At 40.8% G+C, this 20,645-nt stretch overlaps 1 protein-coding gene across 3 annotated transcripts in view; it reads right to left on the bottom strand.

The window, feature by feature from the left end:
* The window catches only part of LOC126260074 (B9 domain-containing protein 2), a 190,201-nt gene that overhangs the window by 111,148 nt on the left and 58,408 nt on the right, over window positions 1-20,645 (bottom strand). Inside the window, exons 3-6 of one of the 3 annotated variants that reach the window (XM_049957275.1) lie at window positions 18,537-18,662; window positions 18,270-18,404; window positions 9,091-9,264; window positions 3,686-3,828 (exon numbers count right to left, since the gene is read on the bottom strand). In XM_049957275.1, the coding sequence (XP_049813232.1) occupies window positions 3,815-3,828; window positions 9,091-9,264; window positions 18,270-18,404; window positions 18,537-18,662 (449 nt within the window). In that variant the 3' untranslated portion in view covers window positions 3,686-3,814. Of the gene's footprint in view, window positions 1-3,594; window positions 3,829-8,556; window positions 9,069-9,090; window positions 9,265-18,269; window positions 18,405-18,536; window positions 18,663-20,645 lie in introns of those variants that run through there. The other 2 variants (XM_049957276.1, XM_049957273.1) reach the window with 2 other exon arrangements.

Genomic DNA, 20,645 nt, shown 5'->3' with positions numbered 1-20,645 from the left:
CAGATTTATTGATGACAACTTCATGATCTGGACTCACACTGAAGAAGAACTCCAGAATTTCCTCCCCAACCTCAACTCCTTTGGTTCCATCAGATTCACCTGGTCCTACTCCAAATCCCACGCCACTTTCCTTGACATTGACCTCCATCTGTCCAATGGCCAGCTTCACACGTCCGTCCACATCAAACCCACCAACAAGCAACAGTACCTCCATTATGACAGCTGCCACCCATTCCACATCAAACGGTCCCTTCCCTACAGCCTAGGTCTTCGTGGCAAACGAATCTGCTCCAGTCCGGAATCCCTGAACCATTACACCAACAACCTGACAACAGCTTTTGCATCCCGCAACAACCCTCCCGACCTGGTACAGAAGCAAGTAAGCAGAGCCACTTCCTCATCCCCTCAAACCCAGAACCTCCCACAGAAGAACCACAAAAGTGCCCCACTTGTGACAGGATACTTTCCGGGACTGGACCAGACTCTGAATGTGGCTCTCCAGCAGGGATACGACTTCCTCAAATCCTGCCCGACTTCCTCAAATCCTGCCCTGAAATGAGATCCATCCTTCATGAAATCCTCCCCACTCCACCAAGAGTGTCTTTCCACCGTCCACCTAACCTTCGTAACCTGTTAGTTCATCCTTATGAAATCCCCAAACCACCTTCCCTACCCTCTGGCTACTACCCTTGTAACCGCCCCCGGTGTAAAACCTGTCCCATGCACCCTCCCACCACCACCTACTCCAGTCCTGTAACCCGGAAGGTGTACACGATCAAAGGCAGAGCCACGTGTGAAAGCACCCATGTGATTTACCAACTGACCTGCCTACACTGTGACGCATTCTATGTGGGAATGACCAGCAACAAACTGTCCATTAGCATGAATGGACACAGGCAGACAGTGTTTGTTGGTAATGAGGATCACCCTGTGGCTAAACATGCCTTGGTGCACGGCCAGCACATCTTGGCACAGTGTTACACCGTCCGGGTTATCTGGATACTTCCCACTAACACCAACCTATCCGAACTCTGGAGATGGGAACTTGCTCTTCAATATATCCTCTCTTCCCGTTACCCACCAGGCCTCAATCTCCGCTAATTTCAAGTTGCCGCCACTCATACCTCACCTGTCATTCAACAACATCTTTGCCTCTGCACTTCCACCTCGACTGACATCTCTGCCCAAACTCTTTGTCTTTGAATATGTCTGCTTGTGTCTGTATATGTGTGGACGGATATGTGTGTGTGTGCGCGAGTGTATACCCGTCCTTTTTTCCCCCTAAGGTAAGTCTTTCCTCTCCCGGGATTGGAATGACTCCTTACCCTCTCCCTTAAAACCCACATCCTTTCGTCTTTCCCTCTCCTTCCTTCTTTCCTGACGAAGCAACCGTTGGCTGTGAAAGCTAGAATTTTGTGTGTATGTTTGTGTTTGTTTGTGTGTCTATCAACCTGCCAGCGCTTTCATTTGGTAAGTCACATCATCTTTGTTTTTAGATATATTTTCCCACGTGGAATGTTTCCCTCTATTATATTCATAACATGGTATTCATTATCACAGTCTCAGAGAAATTCAAACGCACACCTTAATTTCTCAATAATCCATTACCCACATTTTGGCTTTGCTCTTTCCTGAAAATTTTCTTACATCTAAATTATGATCCAAGTTTATAATTGCTACTAGGTACACCTAGCAATTCAGTATCTTATTTTGGAATATCTGCCTCACCATGACGCAATGCTGCTAATTTCTTCCTGTGACTACTTTTCCAAGTACACCTTCTACCCTCATGATTTTGAACAGCACATTTGTTAAAATTTACTACAGAGCTCAAAATGTCTTCTCCTCACTAATTTCTATCACCAAGCTTATGTTCACCCATAACTTTGCCTTTTATTCCGTATTCTAATACAGCATTCCATTCACCCATGATTATTAGTTTTTTGTCTCCCCTTAATGCTAAGCTGTCTGTTCAGTTCCCTACTTGTAACACTGGAATTTATACCATAGCTATAGCTGTTGGTGAGGGTTGGTTTTGAGACTCTGTTTCTATTTCATATCTGCAAATGAACCAATTGTAAAAATTTTCTTAAGACTGTCTATGGTATAATGTTAATAGCACACATTCACCTCAGATTCTATACTGAATTTGCAGTTCAGTTAGCCCCTCTTCTAACTATAATCTATCATAGATCCCTCAAACTAAAAACTGTGTCCAGTTCTTGAAAAAAGCCACAGGTCACATCCATCTAAGAAGGGTAGTAGAAGTGAGCCACAAAACTACTGTCCAATATCCTTGACATCAATTTGTTGTAGAATCTTAGAACATATTCTGAGCTCAAACATAATGACTTCCTCAATGCCAACCAGCATGGATTTTGAAAACATCAATCATGTGAAACCCAATTTATACTTTTTCTCACATGACATACTGAAAGTTTAGGATCAAGGCAATGAAATGGATGCAATATTTCTTGATTTCCAAAAAGCATTTGGCTCAGTACCACTCCTTCACTTATGAAAAGTACAATCATATGGAGTACCAAGTGAAATTTGTGACTAGTCTGCGGGCTTTTTGGTAGGGAGGACACAACATGTTGCTTTGGATGGAGAGTCATCATCAGATGTTGAAAGACCTGGGGTGTGCCCAAAGGTAGTGTGTTGGGACCCTTGCTGTTCATGTTGTATATTAATGACCTTGCAGACAATATTAATAGTAAAATCAGGTTTTTTGGAGGTGATGCAGTTATCTATAATGAAATATTACCTGAAAGAAGCTGCATAAATATTTAGACAGATCTTGTTAAGATTTCAAAGTGGTGCAGAGATCTGCAACTTGCTCTAAATTTTCAGAAATGTAAAATTTTGCACTTTACAAAATGAAAAAAGGTAGTATTTATGACTAAACTATCAGTGTATCACTGCTGGATTCAGCCAACTCATATAAATACCTGGGTGTAAGACTAGGGATATGAAATGGAATGATCACATAGGTTCATTCATAGGTAAGGCAGGTGGTAGACTTTGGTTTGTTGGAAGAATACTGGGGAAGTGCAATCAGCCAACAAAGGAGATTGGTTACAAATCACTTGTGCAACTAGTTCTAGAATATTGCTCAAGTATGTTGGACACATATCAGATAGGACTAACAAGTGTACTGAATGTTTACAGAGAAGGGCAGTACGAATGGTCACAGGTTTGTTTAATCTGTGGGAGAGTGTCACAGAGATACTGAAGGAACTGAACTGGAAGACTCCTGAAGATAGACATAAACTATCCTGAAAAAGTACATTAACAATGTTTCAAGAATTGGCTTTGAATGATGATTCTAGGAATATACTACAATCCCCTGCATCTTGCTCACATAGAGATCATGAGAATAAGATCAGAATAACTATGGCACACACTGTGTCATTCAAACAATCATTCTTCCTGCGTTCTGTATGTGAATGGAACAGGAAAAAATCCTATTAACTGGTACAGTGGGATGTACCCTCTGCCATGCACCTCCTGGTGGTTCGCAGAGCGTAGCTGTAGATGTAGATGTTGATGCTACTGGAAATATATATTATTATAGTCAAACATCAGTCTTACCTTTCCCTCCATATATTTCAAATGCTTTGGAAGGTTTTCTTTCACAATGCAAAACAGGCCATTACTAGTAGTAGTTAATTTATATTTTGTGTTGTTTTTATATATAAACTGTGTTCTGTAGCAATATCGAGGATCTGGAGACAATTGAGGTTTTTCTTCACATCTGAGGAAAACTAATCGGTCCTCCTCTGAACAGTCAGCATCACAACAGCAGTTTATGTCACATGAATTTAACTGCAAAAGAAAATATGATATTAAATCATCATTTAATTCTCTTTACATCATCATGTTTTTATGATTATACATGAACACTTAAAGACATTAAACAAAATTTACATACAGATTTTCATCTTTCTCAAAAGTACAAAGTGAATTGTGTGTAACAGTGCAATAATCTTTCATAATGTGGGGAAAAGACATAAGGCAGGAAATTAGGCATCTTCAGATAATCAGGGACTGGGTGCTCATTGTCACACCATTATCATTATCATCATCATCATCATCATCATCACAAAGTTTTTTGAGTAATGGCCTTAATCTGTTTTTGTGCTTGACTTCAACTAGACTGGAGCAAAGGTAGTTGGTGCACAGAAGACCTCTGCTCAAAGTACCTGTCAGTCATTAAAATATTGTGTGCAAAACCACACTGAGGGAATTTCCAAAGTAACGTACCTGGGGCCTTACTAGGTTTCAGACACTGCCACAACAGTTGGAGAAATATTTAAATGTAGCCTCAGTTTGGTTGCTTGGCAAGAATCCAAACATGTAACATCAGTGGCCCCTAATTTCTGTGTGTTAGGTAGTGACAAGTAATGAAACAATCAGTGTGAATAGTAAGGAGAGATATCCTTGAACGTAATCCTGAACATACTATCTCTCAAATGTCTAGCACAAAAACTAATTCTCAGGATTTTTAGAATGGAGAAAGAGATTATTACAATGGTGACTACCAACTTCAGGAACATATGAAGATAGAAAGGTCAGTTTCATTTTTTCATAATTCAATTTTATAGCCAACAATTACATATTCAGTTTATATTCTGATTATATGTCTGAAAAATATTTTTTTTCTTGCGGTTTAGAGAATTAAGAGGTATGATAAATAATATTATGAAATTGTGTAATCAGACCCCCAATGATGCAAAATATTGTCCTGAGGTAACTTGGGCATGAATTTTTGAACAAATGAATCAAAGAAAGTCTTATTTAAATAAATCACTGTAATTAATAAAAATATGAATCTTACTATAAGTTACGACACTGTTCACATAGAAAATATTATGAAATGGTTGTAGTAGTGTGTTGAAGATGAAAACAGGGAGTAACACAGAGGGACACATTGCAATCAACATAATAATATCAGCTCCCTCAGTATATTTTCTCACTATTTGCATAATGGGCAAGGTTGCGCATTGCCCACTGCCTTGTTGGATGTTACCTCCTTTCTGAAGATGTGAGATTTTGCACTTCTTGATGACATTTATGAAGGCCTCAGGCTCAATTACTTCAGGAGCACATTGAATAACCCCATCCACTGCCACTGTTAAACATTTTTTTTAACTTACATGGTTGGTTTTTAGACAATCAATCTCATTATGAAATATTAGCATCTACAAAACTCCACATATTAAAAGAAACAGTGTCCCTTCTTAATGAGTGCAGGTGAAACATGCAAACTGGTGTTAAATTTCCTATCAGTTTCCTATCAGGGTTTATTCAAGTGTTACCTCCCCAGAACTCTCCATGACGAATGAGATGTCAGCAATTTCCTTGAGCTTATGTAGAACATATGCTACTTGGTACTTTGGGATCAATGCCCCTGTTGGTATCAATCTCTACTGCAGGGGCATTTATGTAGCACTGGATTTACAAAAGTGAATATATAAATTCCACCATGCCATTTTAAAATGATGAAAAAACTTTTTTTTAACTATTTGTTTCTGTTTTGCAGGCAATGGATAACATGACAGGTGTCATTCAGCATGCTCTACTGCAGTCAAAAACTACTTGAAGAGATATTATCCTCAAGTGATGATTCTCTTCTTGTAATATTTCAGTGTTACATAATGATCTGGATAGAGGATTATCCCTCTCACCCTTCCTGTGGGTGCAGTCATTACTTTGCCCATCCACAAAGCCATAGCATCTCCCCTATTCAAGTTCTTGCTCCTCAAGAATAACAGCTTGCTGGTCTATTATTTACCAAAATATCAGTTAGCTGTGGTGGTGCACAGAACTTATTACTTTTCAAAAAATACCTATTATTCAAAACAGTTTTTCTAAGTGTCATTACAAATAGTGAATATTTTTGTAACCCTGCTTGCTCACTAAGTGTGCGTCAAAACAGGTCTATAAACCCTAACTACCAATTTTTACTCCACTATCTACTGCCTGGTTAAGGGTTTGAAGTGACTTTTCCTCTCCCCTGATCTTTGTTTCCATCCTTTTGAAAATGCCTAAAGCTTAAGGTAGCTTCAACTCTGAGTGTTTGTCTGTCCTCTTTCAGTTCCTGATGAACAATAAGCTGATATTTTTTCCATAACAGAAATAGTTAGCCTACAATTTTTTTTTCTTTCACAATGTTTAAGTTGTTACATTCAAGGGCAGGGAGTACAACATCTGGGTCCAACCATGGTTATGACACTTATACAGTCGAACACAGAATCTCCATCTCTCATAAAATGGACTTCCTGCAGGACTGGCATGTTATATGGGTAGGATATGAATGCACCACAGATGGCACACAAGTGGACAGCAATGACTGTGTGGAGACAGGTGGAGGAGGGAATGGATATTGAGAGGGAAGACAAAGAGGTGACTGGAGGGTGGGGGGGGGGGGAGGCAGAGGGGAGAGACATGGGGGATGGACAGAGAGAGGAGGGGGGGGGAAGAGATGGATAGAGAGATGGGCAGGAGGAGATGGACAGCGAGAGGGGGAGGGGGAGAAGCTTATGTCCACAAATCAGCATCGTTTTAGAAAGCATCACTTCTGCAAAACTCAGCTTGCCCTTTTCTCACATGACATGATATGCTGTGGACTATGGATGGAGGGTAACAGGCAGATTTCATATTTCTAGATTTCCGGAAAACATTTGACATGGTGCCCCACTGCACACTGTCAACGAAGTTCTCAGATGTGTGAGTGGCTCAAGGACTACTTAAGTAATAGAACCCTGTATGTTGTCCTTGATGGCGAGTATTCATCAGAGACAAGAGTATCATCAGGAATGCCCCAGAGAAGTGAGATAGCTGTTGTTCCCTATATACGTAATTGATTTGGTGGACAGGGTGGGCAGCAATCTGTGGTTATTTTCTGATAATGCTGTGGTGTACAGTAAGGCATTGAAATTGAATGACTGTAGGAAGATAAAACATGACTTAGACAAAATTTCCAGTTGGTGTGATGGATGGCAGCTAGCTGTAAATGTGGAAAAATGTAAGTGAATGCAGATGAGTAGGAAGAAATATCTGTAATGTTGAGATACAGTATTAACAGTGTCCTGCTCAATGCAGTTACACTGTATAAATACCTGGGCATAATGATGCAAAGTGATATGAAATGGAACGAGAATGTGAGAACTGGGGTAGGGAAGGCAAATGGCCAACTTCAGTTTATTGGGAGTATTTAAGGAAAGAGAAGTTCACCTGTAAAGGAGACCACATATAAGATGCTGGTGTGACCTAGTCTTGAGTACTGCTCAAGTTTTTGGGGTCTGTACCGGGTCAGATTGAAGAAAGATATCGAAGTAATTCTGAGGTAGGCTGATATATTTGTCAGCAGTAGATTCGAATCACACTTAAATGTCACAGAGATGCTTCAGGAACTCCAATGGGAATCACTGGAGGGAAGGCGACATTCTTGTCAAGAAACGTTATTCAGGAAATTTAGAGAAACAGCATCTGAAGCTGACTGCCAAATGATTCTACTGCTGCCAACACAAATTGCGTGTAAGGATCAGGAAGATCAGATATAAGAAATTAGGGCTCATATGGAAGCATATAGATAGTCATTTTTAACCTCGCTCTATTTGTGAGTGGAACAGGAAAGGAAATGACTAGTATTGGTACAGTGTACCCTCTGGCATGCACTGTATGGTGAGTTGTGGAGTATATATGTAGATGTAGAGAAAGAGAGGGCAGAAGAGGAGATGCATAGAGAGAAGGGGAAGAAGGAGACATGTTGGGAGAGGGGTGAGGGGCAGATGGGCAGACAAAGATGGGAGGAGGAGATGGATGGAAAGAGGGGGGAAGAACAGCTGGACAGAAAAATGGCAGGAGAGGAGGGAGGCAGAAATGAACTAATGGAAGACTGGAATAAATAAGTACCCAGGCACTGCTGGGTTTCTGGGCTAGTATCTTAATATTCTGTAAAAAATTTCCACTGGAAACATTTTATTTTGGCCATATTCATTAAATTTCTTCAGACATGTTCTTTTCGAAATAAATCTCCATCACAACTATGAAATCTTAAGACATCTCTCAATTAAATTATTTGCAGGCTCCCAAGTCCTTAACTAGAGCTTGTACGAAATTCTGGATAATACATGTACTCAAATATTACAGAGCTCTCAGAATCCACTATGTGAACGATTTGCTTCAGAATTAATTTATCTTCTTACACTGGACCAGTGATTAGTTTTCATAAATAATTTTTGTGATGAAATTGTTACTCAATAAATGTAAACATGCAGATGACAAAACCAGGAAGCATGCACAACAATATTTACCCTGTCTCAGGTAAGACTGATTTCAGGATTTTATACCTGATGTTTTATTCCCAGCTCCAATATGTTTTGACTGTCACTATATGTACTATAAACACTGCAGTATTATTTCTATTTTGGGTATGACTGATTCAGACTTCTTTCAACTGCAGCATCTATCTTTTGATGCAACAACACAGGCAGGAAGGTAGAGACAATGATTAAAAAACTGTTTTCACTAGGACTGCAGCTTACTTACCTCTAAATCACAGGCACAATTTTCCTCGGGAATCCATCGTGGTTTTTCACTCACTGGCAATACACTTGTAGTGACAGCCACATATGAACTTTCTGTTGACTTGCTACTTGATGGTTCTGATACCAAAAGAGTGTTCTCTAAAGTAACTGGAAGGGTATGATTTTCCACTTGTGTAACATTATTCAGAGTCAGATTCTGATCATGGTCTTCGAAGTTTGTTGAAACTATAGTTAGTGTGGAATTTACATCTGACTCATTAGTTCCTAGTTCTAATATTTCTGTTGTACAGAGGGTCTCATTGTTACTGCAAATTTCGCCATGCTCATAAGAAAGATAATTAGTTGGGTAAGACAATAAATCTTGCATTTCAATGGGCCTAAATAAACATAGACTGAAAGTTAATAGATGTAATAATGTATTCAGAAAGACCATTGTAAACTTTTTATGTCCAACAATTCTAAAGGAAGCAACATTCTTATTTTCTGATGACTATTACCATAACTCATATGAAGAGAATATACATTTGTAACTAACATTCAACACCAAACTTATCGAAGTGCCTTAAGATAATTCCCAGTTCCATGTGAACAATCCCCATAGTTTCAGTCTGCAATCGATATCTGTCATATCCACAATAAGCAAGTTCAATATTCTTCAACTGCGGTCCACCCCCAACAAAATATTGCCGTATTTGGTCACGAAGTGTACCTGAAAGATAAAGTAAGTCATAGTCAAAGGATATTCTCAAGCGAAGTGTACGTAAAATTAAAAAACAATTTGATTTTATAATTTTCAAACAGAAATTTCATGAAAATTCAGATCAGAATACTGTACCTTGATTGTGTAGTACTGTTTTCTTATAATGTCACAAAGAGTAGGGAGGTTGTAAGAAAAATATGAAAACTATGGGAAAGATTATACAGAAAAGTTACTACACTACAAAGAATAAGCACAAATGTGTAATGAATACACGGTGGTCTGACAGAATATTCAGCACATTGTAACACACATGACAACAACAAACTGATCCACAACAATTTTGTATATATTCAGCCACAGCAGGACCATATTTCATCATTCGGCATTCGAAGAAAAGTTGTTTGAGGGTCCACTGAACACTAGCTTAACCTTTGGCCTTTAAAATTTTCTTGTGTTACACTAATCTACATAAATACTTTGGAATTAACCCTCGAGTGGATGGGCCATTTTTCATGACATGAGCAGGCACCCAGTGTACTTCATACACGTGTAAAGAATGACTGTCTTTATGTTACAAAGGTAATTATGTATCAGTAAAACCAAAGTTTAATCTTAGTTTTATTAAACAATGATCAAATATTTTATGATAATATGAGCTAAAGCACTGTTTACTTAAACTTTCATTGCATCAGTCTGTTGCCATAGACAGGTCTTACCCCACAGCAATGAACCATTAAATGGCACAGTTGCATCAGATCCCAGCCAACAATTTATTTGATTACTAATAGCTTTCTAGTAGCTAGCTTCAGTAAAAACTTTTTGATATTTTTGGCAACAATGATTTGTCTTCAATATGTAGTCTATATTCATCTGAAGGAAGAACGTTTTGAGATTTTTGGGGAAAAAAAGATGCACATTGAAGCAATTACCCAAATGGGACAGAAATCAGTAGATGTGATGTACATGTGCAGAGAAACTAATGATTACAACTTCTGAAAAACTGGATGATTTTTTCAAGAGAAAGAGCTTTGCAAATAAAGTAAGCCAGTAACACATTTGTCCACTTCTGGCTCTCATGCGAGCAATTTTTTTGGCTTGGCGTTGATTGATAAGAGCTGTCAAATGTCCTCCTGAGGAATATCATGCCATATTCTGTCCAGTTGACACATTAGATATCAAAATCCCAAGCTGGTTGGACGGCACTGCCCATAATGCTCCAAACATTCTCAATTAGGGAGGTATATGTCGATCTCACTGGCCAAGGCAGAGTTTGGCAAGCACAAAGGTACGCAGCTGAAACTCTTGCCACATGCAGGCAGGCATTATCTTATTGAAATGTAAGGCCAGAATGGCTTGCCATCAAACTGGGGCAAAGAATATTGTCAACATACCACTGTGTTGCCAGGGTGCCACAGATGACAACCAAATGGGTCCTGCTTGAAATGAAATGGCACCCCAGACAGTTTTACTCCCCTCAACCTGACTGTAGGCCAAATGTGCCTGATACCCATGTGAATGGGTTTGTTGGTGTAGAGAGGTCAATGGTAGTTGGAGCAAGAGGCATTGTGGGCTCAGTGTCCTTTTTGTGCGCCACCTATTAATGCTTCTTGCAGTCACTCAAGTGCCAGTTACACATCGGATCAATGATAATGATGAATCAGGAGCTGAGAGTGCCTTTCTGATGATTGCTTGTCCTCTCGTTCTGTCATATCTCTGTTGACCACTTCCTTCTTGATACTGTGCTCATCCATGGTTCACCCATTCCTGTCAACATCATCAAATATTTCATTGCTCCTATTCAAATGCCAAGCAATTCACTGATTACTCCAACTGGCTTCTTTGAACCCAACTACACGTCCTCTCTCAAATGCTGACATCTGAGTATATTGTTCAAGTGCCTGTCTGCAAGGCACAGTTGGTACCCAGCTGAGTACACAGAATGAAATTAGCAAAGACTTTATGCCCAGGTATCAAAATGTCCCTGGTTTACTATCCTTGAGAGCTGTGTGGTGAAACTGCTCCCCAGTGTCACACATTCACCCATTGGCAGCCAATGTTTACAATTTTGCATAACTCCTTTCTGGTGTGTCATTTTTTCATGTCTTAGAGTGTAGTATGTGAGGGTGTCTCTCTTAAGAGCCATCAGGTGGAGGGGAGGAGTGGAGAGGAGGCTGTGAAGCAGCCATTGAAATCAAGTATGTTATGTTCAGCTGCAAGCTGTGCCACAAGGTGGTCCACTTTCTCTTGGCCACGCTTTGGCAGTGGTGATTCATTTTGGAGGACAGCTGGTTGGTAGCCATATCAATAGAAAAAGCTGTGTAATGATTGCAGTAGAGCTGGCACATGACATGGCTGCTTTCACAGATGGCCAGCCTCAGATGGGGCAGGCTACACCTGTGACTGCACTGGAATAGGAAGTGCTGAGTGGGTGGATTGGGCACATCTTGCAGCTGGATGTTTCACAGGGTTATGATCCCTGTGGCAAAGGACTGGGATTGACTGGGACTGGGAGTGGCGTAATGATGGACTAGGATGTTGATGAGATTGAATGAGTGATGGAACAACACTTAAAGAGGGGTGGAAATGATCTTGGGCAAGATGTCCCTCATTTCAGGGAATAATGACAGACAATCAAAGCCCTTATGGAGGATGTAGTTTGATTGTTCCAGTCCGAGATGTATTGGATGACGAAGGGGGTGCTCCTTTGTAGCTGATTCTTGGGTGTGGTGGTAGGATTGGGTGTGTGTGGGAAATCTGTTTGCAGACTAGGTCTGGGAGGGAATGTGTTTCTCTGAAGGCATTCATAAAACATTCAGCAAACTGGGTAAGGGAGTTCTTGTCACTGCAGATATGTCCTAAATGCATGGACGGGCATGTTTTGGTTTAGAAGGGACGGCAGCTGTTGAAAAGCAGGTAGTCATGGAGGTTGATGGCCTTAACTTGTGAGAGAGATCAACAACCAGGAAGGTGGCACAGTGTGTTGAGGCAGACTGGGTGAAGCTGATAGGAGAGAAGGTTTTGAGACTGTGAAGGAATGAGGACAGGGGGGTCTGGGCTCTGAGTCCAGATCATGAAGATATCATCAATAAACCTGAACCACACCAGAGGTTTGGGTTTTTGGGAGATTAGGTAGATTTCCTCTAGATGGCCTATAAACAGGTTGGCCTAGAAGTGTGCCATGGGCCAGGACTTTCCATTGTTTCAGGACTTTCCATTATTTCATTTTGACTAACGGGTTTCCTTCCACCCCACAACCCAGTGATGTTTTCCTTTGTTACTGTTCCCTAAAGCATTGCTCTACCAGTGTCCATTCTTTCCCTTCTTTCCTTTTTTTCCCCCCAAACCACACATGCTCTGATATCCAAGCCACACTGCACCAGGTCTCATCTATGCACAACACACAGCTATGTGATAGCACAGATTGTGGGTGCAGCATCTCATGCCCCAAAACCTTCCTGCCAATAATTATAATTACTCCTACTGATCACATTTGCTCCCCCATCCTCACATATTTTCACATGTTATTTTCCACATTTGCTCCCCCATCCTCACATATTTTCACATGTTATTTTCCACATCTTCCTGTGTCACATAAACTTGTAAACCTCAACATAACCAGCTCAATTCCCCCCCCCCCCCCTCTCTCTCTCTCCCTCTCTCTCTTCCCTTACCCCAACACACACATACTCAGATACCTCACTCGTTCTATCCTTTTTCCCATGTTTTTTATGTGTATGTTTGGTATTTTTATGTATTTGTGCACATTTTTGTGTATCTGTGTGTATCTTTACACAGCTTTTTCTTTTAGCTAGTTCCCCATCGGAACCACCTAGTGCCTCAATTTGCCCATTTTCTAAATCATTTTCCATTCCCCAACGCCATCCTTACCACAATGGATCCCTGACCCATCACTCTGCATTAGTTCAGAAAAGTATTCCTTTCCCTGTCTAAAACTCAGCCATACAAGCTGTTCCTTAAATGCTGCCTAAAACACAGAATCTTCCCCAAACAATCTAGCCATACAAATTACTTTCTCTGAATCCGACACCTCCTGTCACAGTGAGCTTCACCCTTTTCAGATTCTGCTGTTCCCCGTCCCTTAGAAACCTAGTACTGCAGAAAACACCTCCATGGTACAGGCATCCCAGAACCACCTCTGTTCCATCCTCAAGAGCACCAGGATGAGCATTCCGGACACCACGTCCAAAAGTTATCCAGTTTGCTGGAATCCTGTCTTTAGGCACCACTATCCAATCCTATCTTGACCAGTGTTCCTATTCATCAACTCCTCACAACATGGAGATATCATGCCTCCTGCCTAGCTGACCTTTTCAGCTTGTCATATCTCCCTACCAACACTCCACTATATCCAGAGCTGAAACATTCCCAGAACACTGTTGTTAACTTTTCCACAAAAATCCTCAGCCCCATGGAAATTTCAGTTCTATTCAAATGCCTCACCTTTATCCCTACACTCAAATTTCACCATGTTGGACTTGTCAAAGACCTACTCCCTTTCTCCCAACCCCTACGATGGAAACACTTCTTTGCCATCAATCTCTTCAACCAAAGCCAACTAATCTCAACAGTGAACCCTGCCTCTCCCATTTCATCTCAATATCCAACTGTGATCCTCCTCTCCTACCACCTAACTACCCCTCGGTCACTTAGCACGAATTCCTTACTTCCAACTTGGCCTCACCATCCTTCCCCAGGTCCCTTCCTAAGTACACCAACCTTTCAGCAGAAGCAAGGACAGCCAAACACAGCTTCAAAATAGATCTTTACATAATCATCCTACATGCAGACAAAGGTTCCACCACAGTCATTATCAATCACAGTGACTACCTAGTGGAAGGCCTCTCTCAATTGTCTGACCACTCCACCCAGAAACTCTGCAATAATAATCCCATCCTAGAAGTCCAACATTACCTCTACTCCCCATTTACATCCTCATGACCTTCCTAGAACCTTTCCCATGGGTCCATTTCCTTCCTCATTCCTACAACATCCCACGCACCCATCCTCTAAATGCACCCAAAAATTCAAAAACCCAACAATCCTAAATTCCCAATTGTTCCCGGTTATTGTGTTTCCACTGAAATTATTTCGGGCCTCATTAACAAACACCTCCAACCAATTGTCTGTAATCTAGCTTTCCACGTCAAAGATACCAACCACTATTTCACTGACTCTCTGCCATCCTCACCCCTTTACCGCCTAGATCACTACTGGTTACTTACTGTTGATGCTTTTTTCCCTACACATTAACATTGACCATGCTCATGATCTTGCTGCTATTGAACAATATGTCTTCCAATGTCCTTTAGATTCCAAATCCACTACCTCATTCTGCATACATCTTGCTGACTTTATCCTACCAAACCACTGCTTCCCCTTAGAAATGAAGGTACACTAACAAACTGGCAGCACAGTCCTGGGCATCTGCATGTCAGCCTCCTCTGCCAAGCTGTTTATGGGCCATTTAGAGGAAACCTTCCTAGTCTCCCAAAATCCCAAACTCCTGGTCTGGTTCAGATTCACTGAAAATATCTTCATGAACTGGATTCAGGAACCAGTCATCTTATTCTCATTCCTTCATAACCTCAACATCTTCTCTCCCACTCCTTCACCTGGTCCTCCGCAACCCAGCTTGCCATCTTCCTGGACGTTGACCTCCTCCTCACTGATGGCTCCATCTACATCGAATGCATCAACCACCAACAGTACCTATATTTCAACAGCAGTCATCCCTTAAACACCAAATAAACTCCTCCATAACAGCCTGGCCACCCAGGGGTGATATATTTCCAGTGACAAGAACTCCCTTGCCCAGTATGCTGAGTGTCTCACCAAAACTTTCACAGACAGGCATTCTCCTCCAGCACTGATCCACAAACAGATTTCCTGTGCCGTATCAAACCCCCCCCCCCCCCGCCCTTTCCTCCAACCCCACCCAAGAACCAGCTACAAAGGAGTGCCTTCTTTATCAGTGAATACCACCCAGGAATGGGACAACTGAACCATATCCTTTTTTAATGGTGATGATTATCTATCATTATGCCCTGAAATGATGGACATCCTACCCAACATCCTTTCCACTACTTTCCACCCCTCCGTACCAACCTGCACAACACCCTAGTCCATCCCTAGGCCATGACCAATCCCAACCCCTTGCCACAGGGATCATATCCCTGTGGAAGACCGAGGTGTAAGACCTGCCCAATCCACCCACCCAGCGCTTCCTATTCCAGTCCAGTTATAAGCTTATCTATTCCATCCATGGATGGGGCACCTGTGAAAGCAGCCATGTTATATACTAGCTGCTGCAATAATTGTGTGACTTTTTAAATTGCTATGACCACCAACTACCAACCAACTGTCCATGAGAAAGAACTGCCATAGCCAAACTGTGGTCAAGAGCAAAGTGCACCACTCAGTGGCATGGCATACAGCTGAACACAACATACTTGATTTCAATGTCTGCTTCACAATCTGGACCTTCTGGATCTACCCGTCAACCACTAGTTTTTCTGAATGGCATGGATGGGAGATATCCTTACAGCACATTTTCTGCTCCTGAAATCATCCTGGACCTCAACCTACAGTAACATATTGTCCCCACACATTGTGCATCACTTTCTGCCTTTATGGCACTATCCCAACAGCCAGTTGCTCAGCATAGCACCTCAGTTTTCTGAAAGTCAGAAGTGTGGTGCTATGTTCTGCTATCACTGATTTCTTTGTGTGTTCCAAGCATACATGCATGATGTGCATGATGTACTTCTCACAATACTGCATTAGCCAGATGTATTGGTTGCCACATTCACAAGAGATACAGTCTGTCCATTCACTAGAGTTGCAGTCTGTCCCAGGTACAGTCAGTTTTAGCATGTCTTTTGCATATTCAAGACACTATTTCAACTTAGGCAGTGGGCAGAAGATAGTTTTATGTTGTTTTCTTTAAGCAGCATCACCAATTTTGGCTAGTATAGAAAGAAAGAGAGCCATCTGCCTTCTTCCTCCTCTTCTTGGTTAGCTGCATCTTTTCCCTTCTTGAACATGTTACTTCACTGTACCCATTTTTGTGGAACACTTCCTTCAACTATTGTGGTTCAAGTGGTAGGTTTTCCTTTTCGCAGTTGATGTGCTCTCAGTGTACCAGGATGGTTATCACTATCTGCCACTGTGCTGGATGGTGGCAGCTTATTGCATGTAGGTACAGGGCTGTGTGTGTCTTCTTCCTATTTATTGTTTGGTGGTCTGTACCACCTGTCTTCTTCTTTTTTTAGTTTGTCCAAGAAAGGGAAATAACCATTCTCCTCTCTTTTCATAAAAATGCAAAGCTTTGATGAATGCTATTTAGGTAGTCCAGAAACTAATCCAACACTTGTCTGCCATGCTCCTACATCACAGAAGTATCATCAACCTAGTGGAAATAGCACTTGGGTTTTTGATGAGAGCTTTCAAGGGCCACATCTTCAAAGTGTTCCATGTAAAGATTAGTAATCTCAGCAGCCAATAAGGAGCCCATGGCCATTCTATTCAACTGCTCATAAAACACTCCTTTGCACTTGAAGTAGGTGGCTCAAAATGTTGATTAAGGAGTGTCATAGAATTCACATGCATCAGACCGGTTGCATTTCCTTTGTTGGCTGAAGGACCATACTGTCAGCACCATCTCTCAATGTCAGAGAGACTTCTGATTCACTGCTGCCTTGTTTGCTTTTGGGAGATGGAACAGGTGTTATACTGACTGTGACAGGATGTCAGTGTGATTAGAGCTGTGATAGCAAGAAAGTGGTATCTCTTCTTGTTTTCATGCATTTGTTTATGAGTGGAAGGAGTACTGTTTGTGATCATGACAGAAGACCATCTGTTGATAAACAGAAAGAAATTGCTACAGAAAACAGACACAACAATTTATTAAAACTGGAATTTCTGGTATCACTAAAGTCAGACAACCTTCCACAGATTTCTCAGAATATATTATATGAGAGTGTGGCCAAACAATTAGGGTACTGCAAAACTCCTTTCTAAGAACAAAAAAACTCCATGGATGACTGATTTTATGGACTTCCATTATTGTTGCAATACTGAAGGAGAAATCATACAAAACAGATCCATCATCAGTGATGAAACATGCATTCTTTATGTCAGTTCATGCGCATAACAGTACTCAACAGTGAGGGATCATACCACTTTGCCCAACAAACCAAGAAAATCATGCCAAACTCTGTCAGCCAGAGACATTATAGCTACTGTTATTTGGGACACTAAAGAAATCTTGTCTGAGAGTTTTATGCAATGCAGAAGTACAAGCAATTCTGAAGCATAAACATGAACACAAACACAGAGAAGAGCCTTCAAAAGACATACTTTGGACTACCAGGGGCATGTTTTTGTAGGACAATGCTCAGTCAAACTCTGCCTGAGAAGTACAAGAATGATTGCCCCAGTTCACATGGTGCGTGCCTAAATATTTGCCCTATGGCCCAGAGTTGGCTCCAAATGATTCCCACCTCTTCATTCATAAGAAAAAGTGGCTAAGGGGCTTGGCTCCCAACACTGATCCTGATGATGAATTTCAAAGTACTGCCATGGGTTAGCTGCATCTCACATGGCAGGATTTTATACGGATGTTATTTGTCAACTTGTTAATCAAGTATGACAAATGCTTCAGTCCCAATGGTGGTTATGTAGAAAAGTGATACAAAGGTGTAATTTTAAATCTCTACAAAATTTGTTATAACTATTCAAGTACTTTATTTACAGACAAACAGAAGTTACTTTCCAGATAGCCCTCACATGTGCAGTTCCTTATTCAAAATACCATTCACAATAAGAACTCTCAGTCAGCCAGATACCAAAATGAGCTCTTTTACATAAGAAAATAATACTACTAAGCTAAGTGGTTGTGAAGCTTTATAGTGCATGATACACATTACAGAAGTTCAGTTTCAACAATGCTGACAATGCGGGCCTGTACATCATTTTCTTATGGTTACATTTACCTACTGGTCTCCAAGTTACACAGTCAACAATGTGGGTACCAGCTGATGCAGGAACATGACAAAATCCATATCCATAAAGTTCACTGCGTCCCCAGTGATCAAGATGGTACACTTGAACATGAAATTTAGGCCACCCTGCAAAATAGCATATTCTCCAGCAAGACTTGTGGTCATGAAAATAGCTTAACATCTTATTGCCTTTTCACCTTGTCAGCAAGATTACTTGTACAGAAGCCACTGCAGAATAGTAACATTATAACCATTTACCTTGTATTCCTTTTGTAGCAAAGTGAATGTCTACTGGATGAGACCAATAAGCTTTCTCGTCATACTGTGGATTGTCAACATGAGTCTGCCCTTCTTTCAGTCCTGATATCAGCCGCCATCCATTACCTGTAATAATGTGCAAGCCACACATCTTTGAAAAGAGAATGTCTTAAAATTTTTAAATTAAAAGTGGCCTGAATTATGTTCACATGTAATAATTTTTCACATATCAATTTTTATAACTTATTGTTACATTACCCCACATACGCTAAAAATGCAAGAGAACATAAATTGCTTCATATCATATCTTAGGGTAAAACAGGACGGAATATTGCTCAGGTTAAGGTCTCATTGTTGAAACAAAAAGGGGAAATTAAGTACTGACTTCATAAAAGCATTGCTTGGTGGCAGATAAAAAAGTCAGGTTGTCACTTATCATTACCTGTATCCATATACTTATTCTTTGATGTTTTCAGGGGCAAAGGGAGATATTGTAAATAGCAGAAAAATAAGACTGTGTGCACCTTTTCACACAATATGCCTCAGGATAATGAAAATGGAAAGGTTTAATTCACTGGCTAAAAGTAATGAATTTGAAGCTGCATTTATGCTTCACATTACACTCAATGAAATCTGATGTTGAGTAATGGTGCCAATGAGTTAGGAGACCGTTCTGTCTGGTGCCACTGGCTCAGGTGTAGTGTCGACTAACCCTCTTGCGACCCCACTGCCAGTATCTGTGAGGAAGAGTTAGTATCTGTGCATTGTGTCCTTGGAAGGTCTTTGCTTGCCGATATATATATATGGGGTTCGCTGGCCCGAGTGAGGAGGCATGAAGTTTGGGGATTGGCGGTAACATAGCAAAAAGAGGTGGTCACGAGGTCCGAGCAGCTGAAGCCATGAGCTACGCAAGGAGGGCCTGCACAGAGCGAAGATACCGGAGTACTTCACCGTGATCAGTGATGACTACAAACGGCAGGCTGACATCCCGTTGGTTGGTTGGCAACATTCGTGTCAGGCGACCGCTCATGGCCTGGCTAACCTCTTCTACCTGGCTTTCATCAGCACCATTCAGTAACAGCCACGATGCACTGTGGGTCCATGGAACTGCTTTTTGCTAAAGGGGAGTAACATTCTGTAATCCTCATGGTGATTTGTGTCATTGTCTACCTGCCCTCCTAGTTATTTTCTGGTTTTTACTCGGTCAGCTCTTTGGTAATAAATATAGGCCATAGTATTGTACTAAGACACTAGTTGTCATTTGAAAATTTGTTCCACTATTATATTGCCTTTCCTTTCTGGTTTATATTCAATGATAAATGTTTGAATCAATCAGTTCCTGGTCATAAATACAGCCAGAATAATTGTACTAAAACACAGGTTGCCATTAAACAAAACAGGGGTCTTGTGATTAGATTTAGATGTTAACCAGTTCAATTCTTTGATTGTAATTGCATTAGTTGTAATCTGAACAACCTGTTGTACTAAGCTGTACGTTGCTATCTTTGAAAGACTGAGTCATTATTGGTGTATTTTTAGCTGGATCTTGTGGTTCCACCGAGTGAGTTCTCTTGTAATAAGTATTCACAAGTAATGTTTTAAGACATTCTGTCAGAGCAGTCCTAATAACTGACAGTCAGTTTAGCTTTGAAAATAATAACAGACAAAATAAGATTGTCAAATGAAACGGGTTGGGATCCAGTCACACCTTGGTTGCCGATTGAAATTAAGAGGTTGCTTGCATTGAAGTAAGCCTTATCATTGTCATATTGTTTCTTAATCTATTTAACCTTCAGGCACAGGTGCGCATCTTAACCCCAAACCTCTAGACAAACAGCTTTCAAATTAAAAGTTATGTCATCTGTTTTGAGTAATTGAATCACTCTTGTCATCACTGGTGCTTATATAGTTTTCATGTGTTGCAGAAGGGCATTTAATAAGAGAAATTGTGTCCAGCGCGGTAGTAAACACCGCTGTTTCACCCAATAATGGGCGGCCTGCAGGTCTGGTCATCTTGTAATTATTGTCATATTGTTTGTTGTTTTGATTTATCTTGCAAAAGCTTAGTCATTTTACAAATTTGTTCATTTTGTAAAAAAAAAAACAAAA

This window comes from Schistocerca nitens, chromosome 5, assembly GCF_023898315.1.
Source record: "Schistocerca nitens isolate TAMUIC-IGC-003100 chromosome 5, iqSchNite1.1, whole genome shotgun sequence".
Classification (NCBI taxonomy): domain Eukaryota; kingdom Metazoa; phylum Arthropoda; class Insecta; order Orthoptera; family Acrididae; genus Schistocerca; species Schistocerca nitens.
Note: the sequence above shows the minus strand (reverse complement) of the source record. Positions and strands in the feature narration are given on the sequence as shown.